At 39.5% G+C, this 16696-nt stretch overlaps 1 protein-coding gene and 1 long non-coding RNA gene across 2 annotated transcripts in view; one reads left to right on the top strand and one right to left on the bottom strand.

Moving 5' to 3' along the window:
* Positions 1 to 84: 84 nt before the first annotated feature.
* Positions 85 to 16696, bottom strand: part of cdk17 (cyclin dependent kinase 17) — a 57934-nt gene continuing 41322 nt past the window's right edge. Inside the window, exons 5-17 of the mRNA XM_032504676.1 lie at positions 11822 to 11947; positions 10880 to 10936; positions 10660 to 10774; positions 9334 to 9428; positions 7764 to 7826; positions 6745 to 6868; positions 6398 to 6518; positions 5123 to 5220; positions 4900 to 5005; positions 4326 to 4368; positions 3729 to 3819; positions 3474 to 3551; positions 85 to 2223 (exon numbers count right to left, since the gene is read on the bottom strand). Coding sequence (XP_032360567.1) covers positions 2183 to 2223; positions 3474 to 3551; positions 3729 to 3819; positions 4326 to 4368; positions 4900 to 5005; positions 5123 to 5220; positions 6398 to 6518; positions 6745 to 6868; positions 7764 to 7826; positions 9334 to 9428; positions 10660 to 10774; positions 10880 to 10936; positions 11822 to 11947 — 1158 coding nt within the window. The 3' untranslated portion in view covers positions 85 to 2182. The remainder of the gene's footprint in view (positions 2224 to 3473; positions 3552 to 3728; positions 3820 to 4325; positions 4369 to 4899; positions 5006 to 5122; positions 5221 to 6397; positions 6519 to 6744; positions 6869 to 7763; positions 7827 to 9333; positions 9429 to 10659; positions 10775 to 10879; positions 10937 to 11821; positions 11948 to 16696) is intronic.
* LOC116672821 (uncharacterized) overlaps positions 9827 to 16696 on the top strand; it is a 16906-nt gene continuing 10036 nt past the window's right edge. Inside the window, exons 1-2 of the long non-coding RNA XR_004327640.1 lie at positions 9827 to 10234; positions 11686 to 11693. This is a non-coding gene — a long non-coding RNA (uncharacterized LOC116672821). The remainder of the gene's footprint in view (positions 10235 to 11685; positions 11694 to 16696) is intronic.

The raw sequence follows: 16696 nt of genomic DNA, 5'->3' as shown, positions 1-16696 counted from the left end.
ATGACTTTTTTCCTGTGAACACAATAAGTCTTCCATATTTAGAATGAACACCATTAACACCATCTTCCATCTGCATCTGTTCTGTTGTGACAGTTCATGAAGAGCTTTGGTTTAGAATTTAATCCACCTTGAAAGAGAAAGATATATTCTGCCAAAGGTTTAAACTACTGAAATGAGTATGTTAAGAGGATTATTACATTATTAACGGCAAACTGTGCTCAAGTTCATGTTCATTCCATTGATGCTCTCAGCTATTAATGTGTTTAACAAGCGTTGGTAGTGCTTCCAGCACGTTCTACCCCAATCAGTAACTCAAGTGCTGCTCAAATCCTTTAAATCTCAACAGACAATAAATGTAAAATCTTCATGTAGATGTTGAGCATAAGCGCTGCAGTAACTGGAACATCTCCCTCATATCTTGTCTCACACTCTTATATGTTCAACCTTTGATGCGCAATACATTCCTGGTGTTATTCCGTGCAGAAGCTTAAGAACTGCACTCTATTTTTTGCTACTGTGAGTGTAGCAATCTCTCTCTCTGCCTCTTCCATGAAGGACTTCTCCCGGTATGACCTTCAAATTTGTAGCAAAATGGCAAAAACTAAAAAGTCAAACTATTTCTTTAAAGCACTTTTTTTGTTTTCACATAGCTGTTGGAAATATGTAGAACATATCTCTGTTGGTCCACAGGAATAAGACGAATACTCACTGCAACTAAATTAAACCAGGAATACAAAGCACACCAGCTGACTTTACAAATGTTTGCAGTAATTTTCTGGAGATCTTCCATTCGCTTTAGTAAACATGCAGTTAAAAGTGAGACTTCTCAACCGGCTTTATCTGTAGCATCACTGTCAGTGGCAAACAACACAGCGGGCAGTTAAATCTAAATTTCAATTTGAAATCTTTTTTTTGTGTGTTTTTTTTTTTTACCTTGTGTACAAATGCTGGAGAGAGAAGTGGTCCGACGCCAAGTGAAAAACAACCATTTTGCTTTTTGATCACCCCACCCTGATCCCTGCTGTCCCACCCTGCCCCGTCTGCAAAAACATGCCACAATGACACTGTTGTTTCACAAGGAGAGGTCAAAGGTCACAGACACAGAGAACACATCTTAATACTGTTGGGTAAACTCGGCCTTGTCGAGGCACGGGTCCCTGATTCCCAAAAAACACACTGAAATGCAAGTTAAAAACAAAGACTTACTGCAGTGAGATCTCAATGCACACAGAGCGAGAAAGTGTAGCTTGCATTTTTTTTTTTTTTTTTTTTTTAAAGCACTGAAGTCCTGGCAGTTTAGTGAGGGGTTTTAGGGAAGGCTTGCTGGCTTCCTGTGGGACATCACATAACTTCCTGTTCAGTCCAGTATTTCTCCTCTTTCAACTGTGCTTTTCGGTGCCTTTCTGTTTGCCTCCCCTTACTCCTCAGTTTTGGTCCCATTGCCGAGACAGAATGGTCAAAAAGAACCAAAAGTTGATTTCGTGTTCTTGCAGTTTGATTGGGCTCTATGTGTGCTTCGTTTAACCCTCAGCTTAAAACTGTTACCACAATCTTCCAATCACCCCCCCTCCCCCGTCCCCCGTCCCAGTCTTTCCAAACCTGGAAATGTTGTAGAGTTCAGTCACGGAAGCTCGAAGAAGAAAAAAAAAAAAAAAACATAAATACAAATATATATATATATAGATATACATATTTATAAAAAAAAAAAAATCTGAAGAAACTGAAGCGTTCAGTCTCCAAGCACGACAACAAAAACAACAACTTGGATCACAGCGTTGACATCAACATCAGTGGAATTATAACTCAAACGAAGCCGGAGAATCGTAGTCAGAAGAAAAAACAATAGTAATCTTTCTGACTGCTCAACTGTGCGTGGCGTCTCGAGTTCACATCATGTACACACACGCACACACATGCACGCGCACACACACACACGGTGTGTTAAATACAGACAGTAGTAGTTTAGCAGCAAAAGATTCAACCCCAAATAACCCCCAAATAAATAAACACTCCAAATACTCTGTCTCCAAAAAGATTCAACCCAGAGTCACTCGCTCAGATAGGTGTGTGTGCATGTTTATGTGTGTGTGTGCGCAGGTAAGGGGGAGGTGGGCTCATGCGAGAGGTTTGTGGGAAGTGATGATGAAGCTGGGCAGTAGACCATTTCTCTTCATCCTCTTCATTAAAAGAGCATGCTCTGCCTCCTGTTGATCTTGCCGTTACCTGGAAGAAAAGTAAAAAAAAAACTCTAAAAATATAATACCCATAATGCCTTTACTTTACATCACGTGTCAAACTCAAGGCCAGCGGGCCAAATCCGGCCCCTCGCAAATTTTGATCCTGTACGCATATCAATTGAGGTTCACAATGAATTTTGGTCCGCCTATCGCCAAACCAAAAAGACAAGAAAGAGTTTTCAAACTGTAATTGCGCGACACTCAGAGAGCAGAATTTGGCAGATTTGCAGACTTTGAGACCCAGAAATGGTGTTTGGTGTTTTAAGCCCCCAACGTCGCCTTCCAGGTAAGGCTGCCTGGTAGGCACTAGGATGAGGCAATGGTTAAGGTTAAGTGCCTTGTCAACAATCGCAGCGCTGCCTGGAAGTCGCTGTTGGGGGCTTAAAACAACATTGAGCCAGAAATGTTCACACAACCAGATGGTTAGCCCATTCAGGCCTTTGAAACAGGTTGTTGTGAGTTGGTGTGGTAGCTTGCTTTTAAGAACGTAATCATAATTCATTGTTTTGCTAAACTCTATGATGGCTAGCAATTTTTTTTTGCTTACTTTTTAGGGCTTAATGTGGACCACACCGTAAGTAAGAAAGCTATATGAGACATGCAATAATACCGTCAAAAATATGTTACTTTTCCAGTAAATAAAAGCATGTCAATAAACAAACAGGTCTGGCCTTTTGTGGTTCTCATTTTCCATGTGTGGCCGTTAGTGAAATTGGGTTTGACGTCCCTGCTTTACATTAAATATGCTGTACGTAGCCTTTGTCAATAGATTGTACAGTTTAAAGGGGCACCACCCATCTTATAGTAGTTCAGTTTGAAAGGTCCTGTGTGATGTTTAGTTTGAAAGAAGTGGGCACCCAGGAGGCAGGGAGAGTTCAAAACATTTGACCCTAGTTTCATTATGGGAAAAGTGTGTTATGAAGCTGGACCCATTCTAGAACTACAAGTTGGGATGTCTCGGCCCCGGCTGCGTTAGTTTGGACCATACACTTGTATTAATCTGTCTCTTGTGAATCTCCCAACTTTATGAAAAGGTAATACTTGATCACTAGAGTATCTTTAATTGCCATAATCAAACAAGGCCATCTCTGAGAAGCCTGTCAACCTTTATCAGTTAATTAGTCTCACTTTACCTCCTTTATGATGGTTGAAACATGAACAGATATGAGGTAAGAAAAGATTTTTCTTTGTCTTATGATCTAACAAAGTTCAATGCTGGACGTGTTCCCCACCCACCTGACTCTGGGTAGGAGGAGTTCCGGTAGCCAGGGTCCCTCTGCAGCTGCACTTCTTTTAATGTGAATATTGATGCACCTACAACACAGGGGAGAGCTTAGGTCTACACCACATAGCAGTAGAGAAGACAAATAATGCAGTAAGAAAGACAGATTGTAGCTTTATTTCGATTATAGTGTGTGTGTGTGTGTTCGTGTGTTTCTGTGTGTGTGTGTGTGTGTGTGTGTGTGTGTGTGTGTGTGTGTACACACTCACTCTCGGGCAGCGTCTGAACTCTTATCCCAAGCTGCCTGAAGTAGGAATGTTTCATAGCCTCTTCAGCTGAATTCCTCTTCTTAGATTCGTACTGGGGAGGCAGAAACCGGAAATATTAACAATCACGTGATTTTTAGCAGATTAGGCCGTGGCTCTTATGTATGCAATCAGTAATTCATTCTGATACACTGAGATTAACTAAACGACATCAGAAACAGGAACCCAGTGAGACTGAAAAACACTGAAAGTGCTAATGCCGCCTGCTGTCTACAACTGGTACTAAAGGGATTAATTTTCCAAATGAAATCTAATGATGAGAGAAAGAGAGAATGGATTCTAATCATCCCAACAATGAAGATGCATACATTTTAAGAACAAATCAAGCATAAGCAGTTTAATACAGCATGTTTCATAATATCCAAGTACTAATTCTTACATTAATGAAAGTCAAATATACTATAACAATACATTATTTCTTATGTCTGATTATAAAAGCAAAATCAACACAAGGATGAAAAATAAAGCGTAGGTGTGAAATGAGAAATTATTTTGGAGGGAATTGCATTGTGGGTAAAACACAGGAAGTAAAACACTCACTCTGAGGAAAGCCAGCAGCAGCTCGATGCCTTCACTGTCCAGCCTAGAGGAGACAAAAAGAAGAGCAACAGTTTACTGTCTGCCTGCAGCACGGGCTGACAGGAAAGGGGGCTTACGGGAGGAAGGAAGAGGATGGCCGTCTGTGAAATGCTACAGGATTTCCTGCACATGCACACGCACACGCACACACACACACACACACACACACACACACACACACACACACACATTTTGTGGGGACCAGTCATTGAAATAATGCATTCCCTAGCCCCTTAACCTAACCTTAACCATCACAACTAAATGCCTAACCCTAACCCTCAACCTAATTCTAACCTTAACCCTAAAACAAAGTCTTAACCCTCAAACCGCCCTTTAAAGTTGTGGGGTCCAGCATTCTGACCCCACAAAGCTGTCGGGACCCCACAAGTATACAGTATTTTGGGTTTATGGGCCCCACAAATGTAGTTGAACATGACACACGCTCCCCCCACCCCCAAAATGCACACACACACGCACACACACGCACACACACACACATACGCACAAACACACAAACACACACACACAAACATACCTGGGAGCGTGGTTGATTAACGGCTGTGGTTTGTATTTGGGGAAGTTGTAGGATTTAAATTCTTCGATGGAGGAGATTCCCGGCCACTTCTCCTCCGTGGGTGTACCTGAAGTCACAGAATCACAGCCGCTTATATACACAGTAGGTCAGGTGAAACGTGCGGTGGTGAGACATTTGGGTCACTATGGTGATCCGGCCGGCCTGCCTGGCAGGAGTCACTCACCCAGTAACCTGAAGATGAGGTGGAGCTCGTCCTCCACGGTGGAGCCGGGGAACAGTGGCCGACCTGCAGCCATCTCATAGAATATACAACCAACACCCCTGCAGAGAGAGAGAGAGAGAGAGAGAGAGAGAGAGAGAGAGAGAGAGAGAGAGAGACACACACACACACACACACACACACACACACTTTTATTCTAGGGCTGCAACTAATGACTGTTTTCATGAATGATTAATCTTCTTATAAATTATTCTTAAAACAAAGTTTAGTTTACAAAATTCACATATTAATCTATCTATCTGTCAATCTGTCTGTCTGACCCGCATGTGCAAATAAAGCAAGGAACTACATCTGGGGGCCGAAATGTCCCCAGAAGTTGTACACTAACTGACAAAGAAAATAAAAATACGCTATAATCTTTAAATACCTTTATAACTGCGGTGGTTATGTAAAAGCAAGAAACTAATATGCCTATTTAGCAATGAATACCTTCGCTAAGTGTGTTCAACAGTGTTTCTGACCGCAAGTAGCCACAACTTGCGTGTTTTTTAGGGGCACATTTAGTGATTTCGCAGCCTCAGGCAAACAATGTCTTTCTTTACTTTTTAGCCTTTCTCAGCCTGAGAATGTTAGTATTGGCACTGGTAGAAGTACCCAAAACCTTTTTAATACTGCAGCGTACAAGTCCTGCATTCAAACTCTTATTTCAAGTGAAAAGAGGGGCGTGATTAGCACAAAGTACTTACTACTTACTTTTACTAAACGTCTTTTCGAGGTGGAGCTTTCAACTTTAATTTAATGATGTCTAGTTTCATGAATAATAATGCATCATATTTTAATATTGTGATATTTTGTGAGTAAACTCTCTTGGCAACGTAACCAGTAACATTTCTCTGTCGGGTAAATATATATATATATATATTTTTTATATTTTTAATTTTTTCCTCTGAAAAAGAAGTACACAGTAAGTCCCAAGTTGAGTTGTATATTTTAAGTGCTTGGAGGGACTTTTATGAGTTATTTTGGGAAGGTACAATGAGTTAAAATAGGAACATATTTATTATTTTTTATATCTTAACATCATAATAAATCTATAGCTGTTTGGGGCCCTTTATGTTGGGGGCCCCAGGGTGTAAAAAATGTTGTTTTTTTTTACTTGATGAATGGCTTAAATTATTAAATGGATTTTAAAATAATTATTTTTTGTTGATCAACACATGGATTAATGGACTAGTCATGCCAGTGGTGTGAGCAGGAGAGGTCTTGTAAGGCTCGTACCACATGTCGATCTGTGTTGAATACTCAGAGGATCCCAGTAGGACATCGGGGGGCCGGTACCAAAGAGTCACCACCTCGTTGGAGTAGGTTTTAGTCGGGACAGATTTGGCCCTCGCCAGACCTGCCAGCCCACCAAAGACATAAACACACATTAGGGTTGTTTACACAGGAGAGTAGCATTACATCTGTATAGAGCAGAACTGGAAATGGTCAAACGCATGTTCATACAAGTTTTGAAACTTGAATTCCTGAGTATACCGCAAGGACAACAGGAATACTCCCGCTCCTCCATTTCCTGCTGTTCTGACGTAAATATCAGCTGCTGCTGCTGCTGTGGTTCTGCTTACCAAAATCAGCCAGTTTAAGTTCTCCGTTCTCATTTATAAGGAGGTTTTGGGGCTTCAGGTCCCTGTGGAGAACTTTCCTCTTATGACAATACGACAGCCCTCGCAAAATCTGGAACAGGAAGACCTGGAAAGATGGGTTTAAAAAACGTGATGTGACTAATACAACATGCAAGAACTGCATCCCAAACATCCAATTCTTTAATCATCCAATCATCTTCTTTTTACGTGTTATTTCTTCAGATGGGATGTAATACCATAAGAAAAGAGCAAAAGAGACTTTTAGTCCCTGAGTTAAGTCCCTGGAACTATTTTGCCATTAATTGGTGCAACTTCATATTAAACATTTGGTCGTTCCAAAAGCTCTCTCATCTCTTTTTTTTTTTTTTTTTAATCAATCAGATTTTATTTTGTTTTCGGGATTTACATAGCAACGATGCATATAAGCATCCATCAAGTCATGGTCTGAGCTTAGGGGAGAAAATAAATGAGCACAATTCAAATAAAGTATGAGATGAAAAGAAACAAAAAAACAAGATTTAAAAGAAAAAAAGGAGGAAGGGAATGAAAACAACCTATCAAGGTAACAAGAGATATGTATCCTTTTACCTAAGAAGAAATATTTCTCATCACTGGTGTGCCAAGTCTGGCACCTTTCAACTGTTTCCCCTCTGGATAATTTCACTTAGATCCATACTCGATCCATTAGACATTCGCCGCCACATGGCCTTAAAACTTTCCTCATTTCCTTTCAGTTTACCACTTAGTCTTTCCATAAGAAAAACTCTAAAAATATATCTTTGTACCACCGAGTTACAGCGGGAGGTTTCTCACTAATCCAATTAAATAATATACATTTTCTGGCCAAAAATAAGGGTTTATTGATTAATTAAGTTGATATTTTCACATCCATAACTCTATAGCTCTCATCTCTAATAAACAGACATAGAACAGAGAATGAAAGGACAATCACATAATACAAAGTAAAGAATAAAAAGATCAGTCAATATAAAAGTCCTCACCTTCACATTATGCATGCTCATTATGTTACCACAGTCATCCATGTACTGCTTCAGGTCCTTATCCTACATCAGACAGGAAGTAGATACAATCACACCTAGAGATCTATCTTTTGTTTTCTTTAACTCTCCTTTCCACATGCATTTCACCGTGTCTTTCTGACTCATCAATCTGCTATTTCACACATCCTGTTGCGTGCAATAGTTTCTGAATATGTAACGTAGGGCTGAACAATTAATCCTTTTTTAAATTGAAATTGCGACTTGAAAGAATGCGATTAGCCAATCGTGAAGGCCACAATTTATTGATTGGTAAATATGTTTTGGTTTAACTTTTTTTTAATCATATTTATTGTTAGTTAATGAGATACATGCTGGAATAATGTTGCACATCACAGATTCAATGTTCCATGCTTATTAAAGTGCCCATATTATGCTCATTTTCAGGTTCTTAATTGTATTTTGAGGTTGTACCAGAATAGGTTTATATGATTTAATATAAAAAAAAACACCATATTTTTGTTGTACCGCACATTGCTGCAGATCCTGTTTTTACCCTGTATGTTCAGGTCTTTGTTTTAGCTACAGAGTGAGACATCTTACTTTTTACTATCTTTGTTGGGAGTGGCACATGCTCATTAGCTAGTTAAGTTATCACATCAGCTAGATAACTCTTTCTCCAACCTTGGTCAGTCCAAGGCAGAATTAGCTGGGAGACTTCTTCTAAACGAGAGACACTTGTAGAATAACTGCAGAACAGGGACATGGAAGTAGTTCATTGTAGATTATGGTGAACTAGTGTGTCTTTGAGAACGAGCTAGCATGCTACGGTTAGCCACCTCGTCTTGGCTAGTGACGTAGAAAGCCGTGGAGATTCTGAACAGCTCACCTGGACGCTGAAGGCAGAGGACATTCAGAAACCTGTATCTCACTCAATACCGAATGGATGGTTTTATTCCAAGTTTGTATGCGTGTGGAAGCACCAGAGACACAAAGTAACACCCCAAATCTCAGAAAAAGTGATTTGTTTTCATAATATGGGCACTTTAAAAGAAAAACACTTGCTGGAAATATACAGTATATCCGTGTTCTCATCCTTTTATAAGTATAAGAATATAGAGCAGTTGAGATGGTGTCTCATGTTATAATGCTTCATGACATGTTTCATCTGTTACACAGTGATTATTGAACTTTAGCTAAACATTTAAAAAAAAATATTCGCACATTGAATTGTAATCGCAATATCTAAAAACAAACTCGCAATTAGGATTTTTTTTTATGTAACGTGATGATGACAACCTGATAATATATATGTTTATTTGTACAGTATAGGGACAAGTATGTAGCATAGACCTTTGCTACACACCACAGTTCATTTATAATGGACGTCCCTAGATGGACCTTTCATTTTCTCTACAATTTAGCAAAATAGGACAACCTCTCATCCCCAATTGTTCTCGGAGTTGTTTTTATGTTTGTTTATGCTGTTTGGGACTAAATAGGAATAAATTAACCTGAGAGGGTTGGCAGAACTTATCACGCATTGAGAAGATGGGGAAGCAGTGATTCTTACCAGGTACTCGAAGACAAGCGTGAGGCTCTTGTCGGTGTGGACGATGTCATGAAGCGTCACGATGTTAGCGTGTTTGAGGTCCTTCAGTAACGACACTACGGACAGAGACAAAGACAGACAGATGTTGACAAAAAAATTAGGCACGTGGGTAATGTTTTAATGACAAAATGTCCCATGACTTTGATTCCAAAAAAGTTATCATGTAATTATTTTTGGAAAGGCATTGTGTGTTTAAAATGATTGCGCGGGATAAATTACAGTTCATCCTCCAGTCTGTGATTATTACATTATTAACAAGGCTTTATGTGGCATTAAACTGAGCAACCTAGACCTGGAACAATTCCAAATGTTGCTGTACAATTAATTATCCCAAGAATAATTGTGATTAACACTATAAGTGTCTTTTTCAGTCAAATTTAATTTTGTTTTTAATGTATTTATTACTTTTTAAGTTTTGAATGAATCCCAGGATAAACATTTTGGATATATCATTGTTGTGTTACCCAGATAATGTAGTAACACAGATACGCACACAGCCTATGAAGTAAACCACACCTCTTCATTATCATAAAACATGTATGTTCTTTGTTAAGGTGCTCATATTATAGTAATTTTTAGGTTCATAATTGTATTTAGAGGTTATATCAGAATAGGCTTCTATGGTTTAATTTCCAAAAAACATCATATTTTTATTGTACTGCACATTGCTGCAACTCCTCTTTTCACCCTGTGTGTTGAGCTCTCTGTTTTAGCTACAGAGTGAGGCATCTCACTTCTGTTCCATCTTTGTTGGGAGTCGTACATGCACAGCACCTAGGTAAGGACTACTAGCCAGTCAGAAGCAGAGTACGAGGGCGTGCCACACTATCAGCAAGGTGAGCATTATAACATGTTTTACAAAGTGATACTGTCTGATGTGAACACAATAAAGGAAAGAGAAAAAGCTAAAAAGCATAATATGAGCACTTTAAATGAACATAAAATTGACAATAGAACATGTATCCTCATCATTAATTAAAAAAAAACCCAATGATTATTAACAAAAAAGACTAATTTAAATTAGGAGTACCATTAATAGTCATCACTATTGGCAAAACTGAAAAAAGCACAGCTTTAGTTCAACTGTCCAATAATAATCAATTATATAATTACAATTTGCATATCCAAATCAAGTCGTCATACCTCCTAGGACCTTAGCAAATGTTGGCAATTAATAATAATACTTTTTTTTTTAAAGTGATTACGTGAAAATATTGCGATTAGACAATCATGTTTTAGTTGTTACAGGCCCAGAGGAACCTGAGTTTTGTTGCAGATGCTGATTACCTTCTCTGATGGCGGTGCATGGTGCTCCCTCCTCGTGCTCCAGCCGGATCTCCTTCAGCGCCACCAGGTTGTCAGTCAGCTTACTGCGTCCTTTAAATACTGTGGCGTAGGTTCCCTGAATGCAACACACAACGCTGGTTTAATATTACTGAATTCCTGTGAGCTGTGAAACTTGTTTCCTTCATTGAAAGTGTCAGATGGGATTTCCGGCATTCCTCACCTCTCCCAGTTTGTCCAGCTTAATGTATGTCTCCAACTTGCCAAAACCAATCTCTGACTGAGGAAAAGACAGAGGACAAAGCCAGAATTGAGCAACAGATTAAAGGGCCACTGAAAAAAAAAAGTCCCACTTTGGATTCTGCAATATGCCCAATCTGTGGATTGACTGCTCCTGTAACACCGGAATATAGCTCTTTTCAACAGACTGGAAAGAAAATCTCTCCATGCCCGTCAATATCAACTCAAAACATATTGCAGGTGTGTTGTCTTCTGGCTCATGTTTCTTTTAGTGTAGAAATGCCTCTTCCATGATGAATTTCTCGGTGTATTTGTGTTGAATGATTGCAAAAACTTCAGAAGGATTGACACCACACAGACATGATATACATATTTTCAGATTAAGTTTGTCTTGCACTTTGAGGATATCTTTGATGTCATTTGTGAATAAACATCCATAAATCTGGTAGGAAATCATAGAAGGTATCAACGTAACAGAATGATACAGTAGTTGTCTGTACAGTACATCCATGGGTAAACGGCAAGTGCCAATGAATAATTCGGCATAATGTAGTTGTCTTGATTTAGTCTGAGTAGGGGCTAACAGACTAACAGAAAACTCCTGTTTTTGATAAACAAAACAAGTTTTATTTTCATCCTCCATTGCAGTTACTGGGCAAATATCTTGAGCTGGCATCTAAACCTCTGATACACACAAACCTTCATGTCACTGGCAGTCCAGTGACAAAGCTGCATGGTCACACAGCAGCTGAGAATTATGATCTAATTTGCTGGGCTAAAAGGTAGGAGGTGAGCACGTGGGCCTTCAGATGAATCCATTCTGGATATCACACTGCACCAGTTGTCATGGTAACTTGCACAGAGGGAGTCTGCGTCGCAAAGCAATAAAAAAATAAAAATAGGTTAAAAAAAAAATCACACTGACCAACGAGGCTCTGCGGGAGCGTCGGCTGAGCGGCTGGTCAAAGGGCGGGCTGCTGAGCTGCAGCTTCTCTAAGTAACCATCGGGGATCCGGATGTCAGCGGGCAGCGACAGGCGCTTGTTGAGATCCTACACACACACACACACACACAGAGAGAAAGAAAAAAATGCTTAAAATGTTTTGAATTAAAACTATAGCTTTTGATTTGACAATCCTGTAGTGGAGCTGGAGTTTCTCTGGGCGAGCACCTATGTAATAGAAGCTGAAAAGTTAAAGCGAAAACCCTCACTGGATCAAATTTTATTGCTATATCTGTTCTTCTACCACACAACTTTATAGTTGTTGCTTTTATGCAATCACAGCACACCGTGAGAAAATGATATACTGCCACATGCCTTGTGCCTATTTGTAACGTGGGCCATGTCTCAGCAGCAAGCAGCACAAGACATTGTAGGAGACTGAGCACACACACACACACACACACACACACACACACACACACACACCTACACACACACACACACACACACACACACACACAAATAACTGGCTCTCATCTGCCTCCTACTCCCAGAGACAGAAATCAGGGCCGGTCACATATTATGGAGGGTAAAAATGGAGAGGTGGTGCGTCAAAGCATGACTGCGGCTCAACAGCAAAACCTTCATAACTTTTAATCCGATTGCAATTACAAAAGGACACACATGCAAAAAAGACAGCGAGAAAACCAGACGCTACTAAAAAAACAAATGTATTAATGTTCCCAGCTCTTATTCTCAGTCTGTATTCACACAGGGGCCTGTCACTGTCATTGTGTTACTGGGCTCAAACCTGTTGTGCGGATAACTGAACACATCTATTCTCGGATTGAAAAAGAAAAAAAAATGACCACATGAAATAGAGAAGCGATGAACTGACATAATGCTGACTGATGTGGGAAAAACATTGGCTAGTGGAGTAAAAAAATACAGTGAGAAAAGAAGCTGGATCTGTTTACTTATCATACAGACTTTTGAGTTTGGCCTCTCCACAAATACATCAAGTCCTCCGCTCTCATTTCATCACTGCAATGCTTTGTCCTTTCTGACAATGCAGCTCAGAGAAGATAACAGTTAAACTCGCAGTTCAAATAAAAGCTCAAATTACAGAGAGCATATTGGTGCCTTGAAGAGAGGAAGTGTTATATAATGTGATTCGTTCTGCTTTTTCTCTGATGTAACCTGGTGTCTTACGTAAAACTCTTTTAATGTCAGTCTACAACGGATTGTGTCCTTCTCAGCATGCCATCTTATTATTATCTTCAGGTATTATTATTATTATCATCTTTAGGTGGATGTTGTCCGCTCAGTGGCTGTTTGCGAAGCACTCGGCCACCTTGGCCTAAACAAATTGTTGAAAGTGCAAACACTTCTATATAGTGTTGACAGAGATGGCAAAAGTACTTACTTTCCGTACTTAAGTAGAAGTACAGATACTTGTGTTAAAAAATACTCCGGTAAAAGTGGAAGTGCTGATTAAACTTCTTTACTCAAGTAAAAGTAACAAAGTACAGGCTTGGAAATTTACTTAAAGTATAAAAGTAAAAGTAGCCTTGCGAAAGCTACCTGGAGCACACAAATGTTACTAGAGAAACGCTGAGGAACTTCAGTGGACATGGAGGACATGTCTTTATATGGCAAAGGCTACATTTTAAATGGATGTCTGCCAATAGGTCTAAAACATAACATATATGATTATAATGACAGAAACTGGGGCTCCAGGTTAATAAGATTCTGACTTATTAGCAAGATATGAATTCAGTTGTGATTCTGTGAGAATTCACAGATCCAGTTTCTATTTTTAATCTTTCCCCCTGTAAACATGTAAATTAATCTACATGTAGGTGTGTGCTCAAATATTGCTTCTGGAAATAAAATAAAGGATTAAAATATGAATGTCTAAACAGACATTAATGAAGAAGTTCCCCAGCACACTGGCCAGGAGTCCTTCTTGATGCCTACTGTCTCGAACATCTCTCTCAGATAAGGCGGAGGATGATGGGAATGTCTTGGTGTTTTCTTCATTTTCAATCATGTCGCCCTCATACTACTATGTGCTAACGTTAGCACCATCCATACTACTATGTGCTAACGTTAGCGCCATCAAGCCTCAATGATTTGCTGTGAATTAATGCAGAATGCTGAATCTGTTGAGTTGTCTTAGTGGTGCGTCAAATGCAACGTACAGTTGATATAATCCCATCCATTTAGATTGAATTTGGTATTGATGACGTAAACAATAATAAGGATAACTCCAGTGAAATTATGTGAAAGTTGAGGACTAGATTAGGACTGGATTAAAGCTGATTCTGGTTTCCAACTTCACCCCAGGTCTGTCTGTTAAAACAGACGGAGACAACTTCTCTCTAGCTAAGTTTCCATCCACTTGTCAACTGAATTACAGTATCTGGAGTTCGGTAAAAAAAAAAAAAAACTCATGCGAATAAAGCTGTGAAAGTGTTGATTAATATCAACGTGCAACCTAGCTAACAGGTGAAGAACACACCAAAACCACTAGCTAACTTACTTTAAATGTGAAGAACTATAGACTAATAACAGGCTTAAGTGAACTGACAACATGAGTTATACGACTTACAGTTCTCAAAGACGCACACACACAATCTCAGCTGGTTATCCTCGGGACAGCTTGTCTACTTTTAATTTCTCTCACTTTTCTCTCCGTGTAGCGCGCGCACCCGCTCGCGGTGTGTGCCGCGTGTCCGCGCTATTGTCCGACATAACCTCTTGTACAAAACGAAAGTAACGAGCCAATTTTTAAAATGTAAGGAGTAGAAAGTACCGATATTTGTGTTAAAATGTAAGGAGTAGAAGTAAAAAGTCGCCACAAAAATAAATAGTAAAGTAAAGTAAAAATATCAGAAAAATCTACTTGAGTACAGTAACGAAGTACTTGTACTTCGTTACTTCCCATCTCTGAGTGTTGAAAGAATGAATCGATTAGTCAGTCAAGAGAAAATGAATGGCCGGGGTGGCCTCTGCATTCAGCCCCATGTAGGCTGAGTCCCGCAGCGGCTCGGGTTCGAATCCGACCTGCGGACCTTTGATGCGTGTCATCCCCCCCATCTCTCCCCCTTTTATGTCTATCCACTGTCTGTAATCTTAAAAAAAAAAAAGAAAAAAAAAAGAATGGCTAACAAATTCATAAAACACTTCATGGTTCAAGCTGTCAACAAAAGATTCCATATGTATTTTCTGGGTCCAGCTTGTCAAATGTGAAGATCTGCTGCTTGTCTCCGTTTTATACGGTTTCAAATTCGTTACCTGAAGTGTGTTGGACTGTTGATCAGACAAAACGCAGAACAAATGAATCCAAAAGGAAAGTATCGGTTAGTTGAAGCCGTGCTTGCATGCATACTTTATCTGTTATTTATATGCGATCAGTGCTTCCTCATCTCAAAGCCCATGTGGATTTCACATGTTAACATAAGCCAATCTGCAGTTGCACTAACTAAAAATGATTATTTTCATGATCACATGAACACAATTTATTCACATTTGAATAAATCCACTCAAATAAGTAAACCAAAAGTGACAAGTTGTAATCAATATGTTTGTTTTACAAATAACATGAATAGCTACGTTACACTGTGCATATTGAAAGAATGGGCAGTACCAATCTTACGTTGGTATTGCTGAGGGTGCGTTCATGCACCCGGTCATGGCATTGTCCACAGAGATTTAGGGCTGATGGATAGGCCTTTGGGGAACTTTGGACTTCATAAGGTCCTACTTAGAAAATGCTCAGTCTTAAAAACTGCCACTTTTACTACTTTTAGCTCTGTGCCTTTTGATTTTTATAGTTTCTTTCTTTTGTATGTTATTTCTTTATATTAGAAATACTTATTATTGTTATTATTATATTGGTTGCCCTAACAATGCAATCATATATTTATTCATTCATTCAAGTGATTGTTTTGTTGATTTGCTGAATTCTCCATCTGTAGCAGCACAACACTACTGTCAGTAAGCGAGCGTACACTGTGTCCTAAACCTTCTTACTGACACAAAACAGCTTAATTAAAAAACCTGAGGCACAATTTTAAGAGCCACGAGAAGAGCAGCACACTTCCGCTCATGTAACGGAGCCTAGGTTTGTGTGTGCACCTACAAATGAGAAAAACACTCAAAGCGAGAGAAAAATAGGTCACCGTGTGTGTGTGTGTGTGTGTGTGTGTGTGTGTGTGTACGTGGGTGTAAGAAAGACAAAACAAAACATTAAGGATGTTTTGCAGGTTGGTTTTTGTCAAATAGGCTCCCCTGCCAGCAGGGGGCAGGAGGCCTCCAGTCTGAGACGCTTGTCTGTTTCAGAATAAAACTTCCCCCAGGTTCAATATTTACAAAAGGCGAAGATGACATATTGGGAACGTCTGCATGTATTGATTCGCAGAAGAGAAGTTTACCACCTTTTCTGCTTATGGTATGAAAGAATATATAAGGGACGCTTGAGAAATTAATACAATTTATACAAAAACACAGTGAAAGAAAGTTCTGTTGCAGGCGAAAAAAAGGTTCCCTGATAATCATGAGGCTCCCCCCCTCCCCCATTTATCCTGTTCACTTTTTATTTGCTGAGATAGTGTAAGTGACTGTCTAGTGTACCCTGTGGGCCATCAAAGCCAATTCATCCTCTTCGACTCCGTGAGAATTTAAAAAGCTTGCTCTGGTTGATCAAACAGCTTTTAGAACTTACTGCAGAATGAACGCAGAAAACATGGACAAGACAAATTATGGGGGATTGAGTCTTCTCTTACACCTGTGCCTTATTATTCTTTTTTCCCCAGCATGTTCCCTTGGATCAGAGAGGCTCCAAAATCATGG

This window comes from Etheostoma spectabile, chromosome 23 (genome assembly GCF_008692095.1).
Source record: "Etheostoma spectabile isolate EspeVRDwgs_2016 chromosome 23, UIUC_Espe_1.0, whole genome shotgun sequence".
Classification (NCBI taxonomy): Eukaryota; Metazoa; Chordata; class Actinopteri; order Perciformes; family Percidae; genus Etheostoma; species Etheostoma spectabile.
Note: the sequence above shows the minus strand (reverse complement) of the source record. Positions and strands in the feature narration are given on the sequence as shown.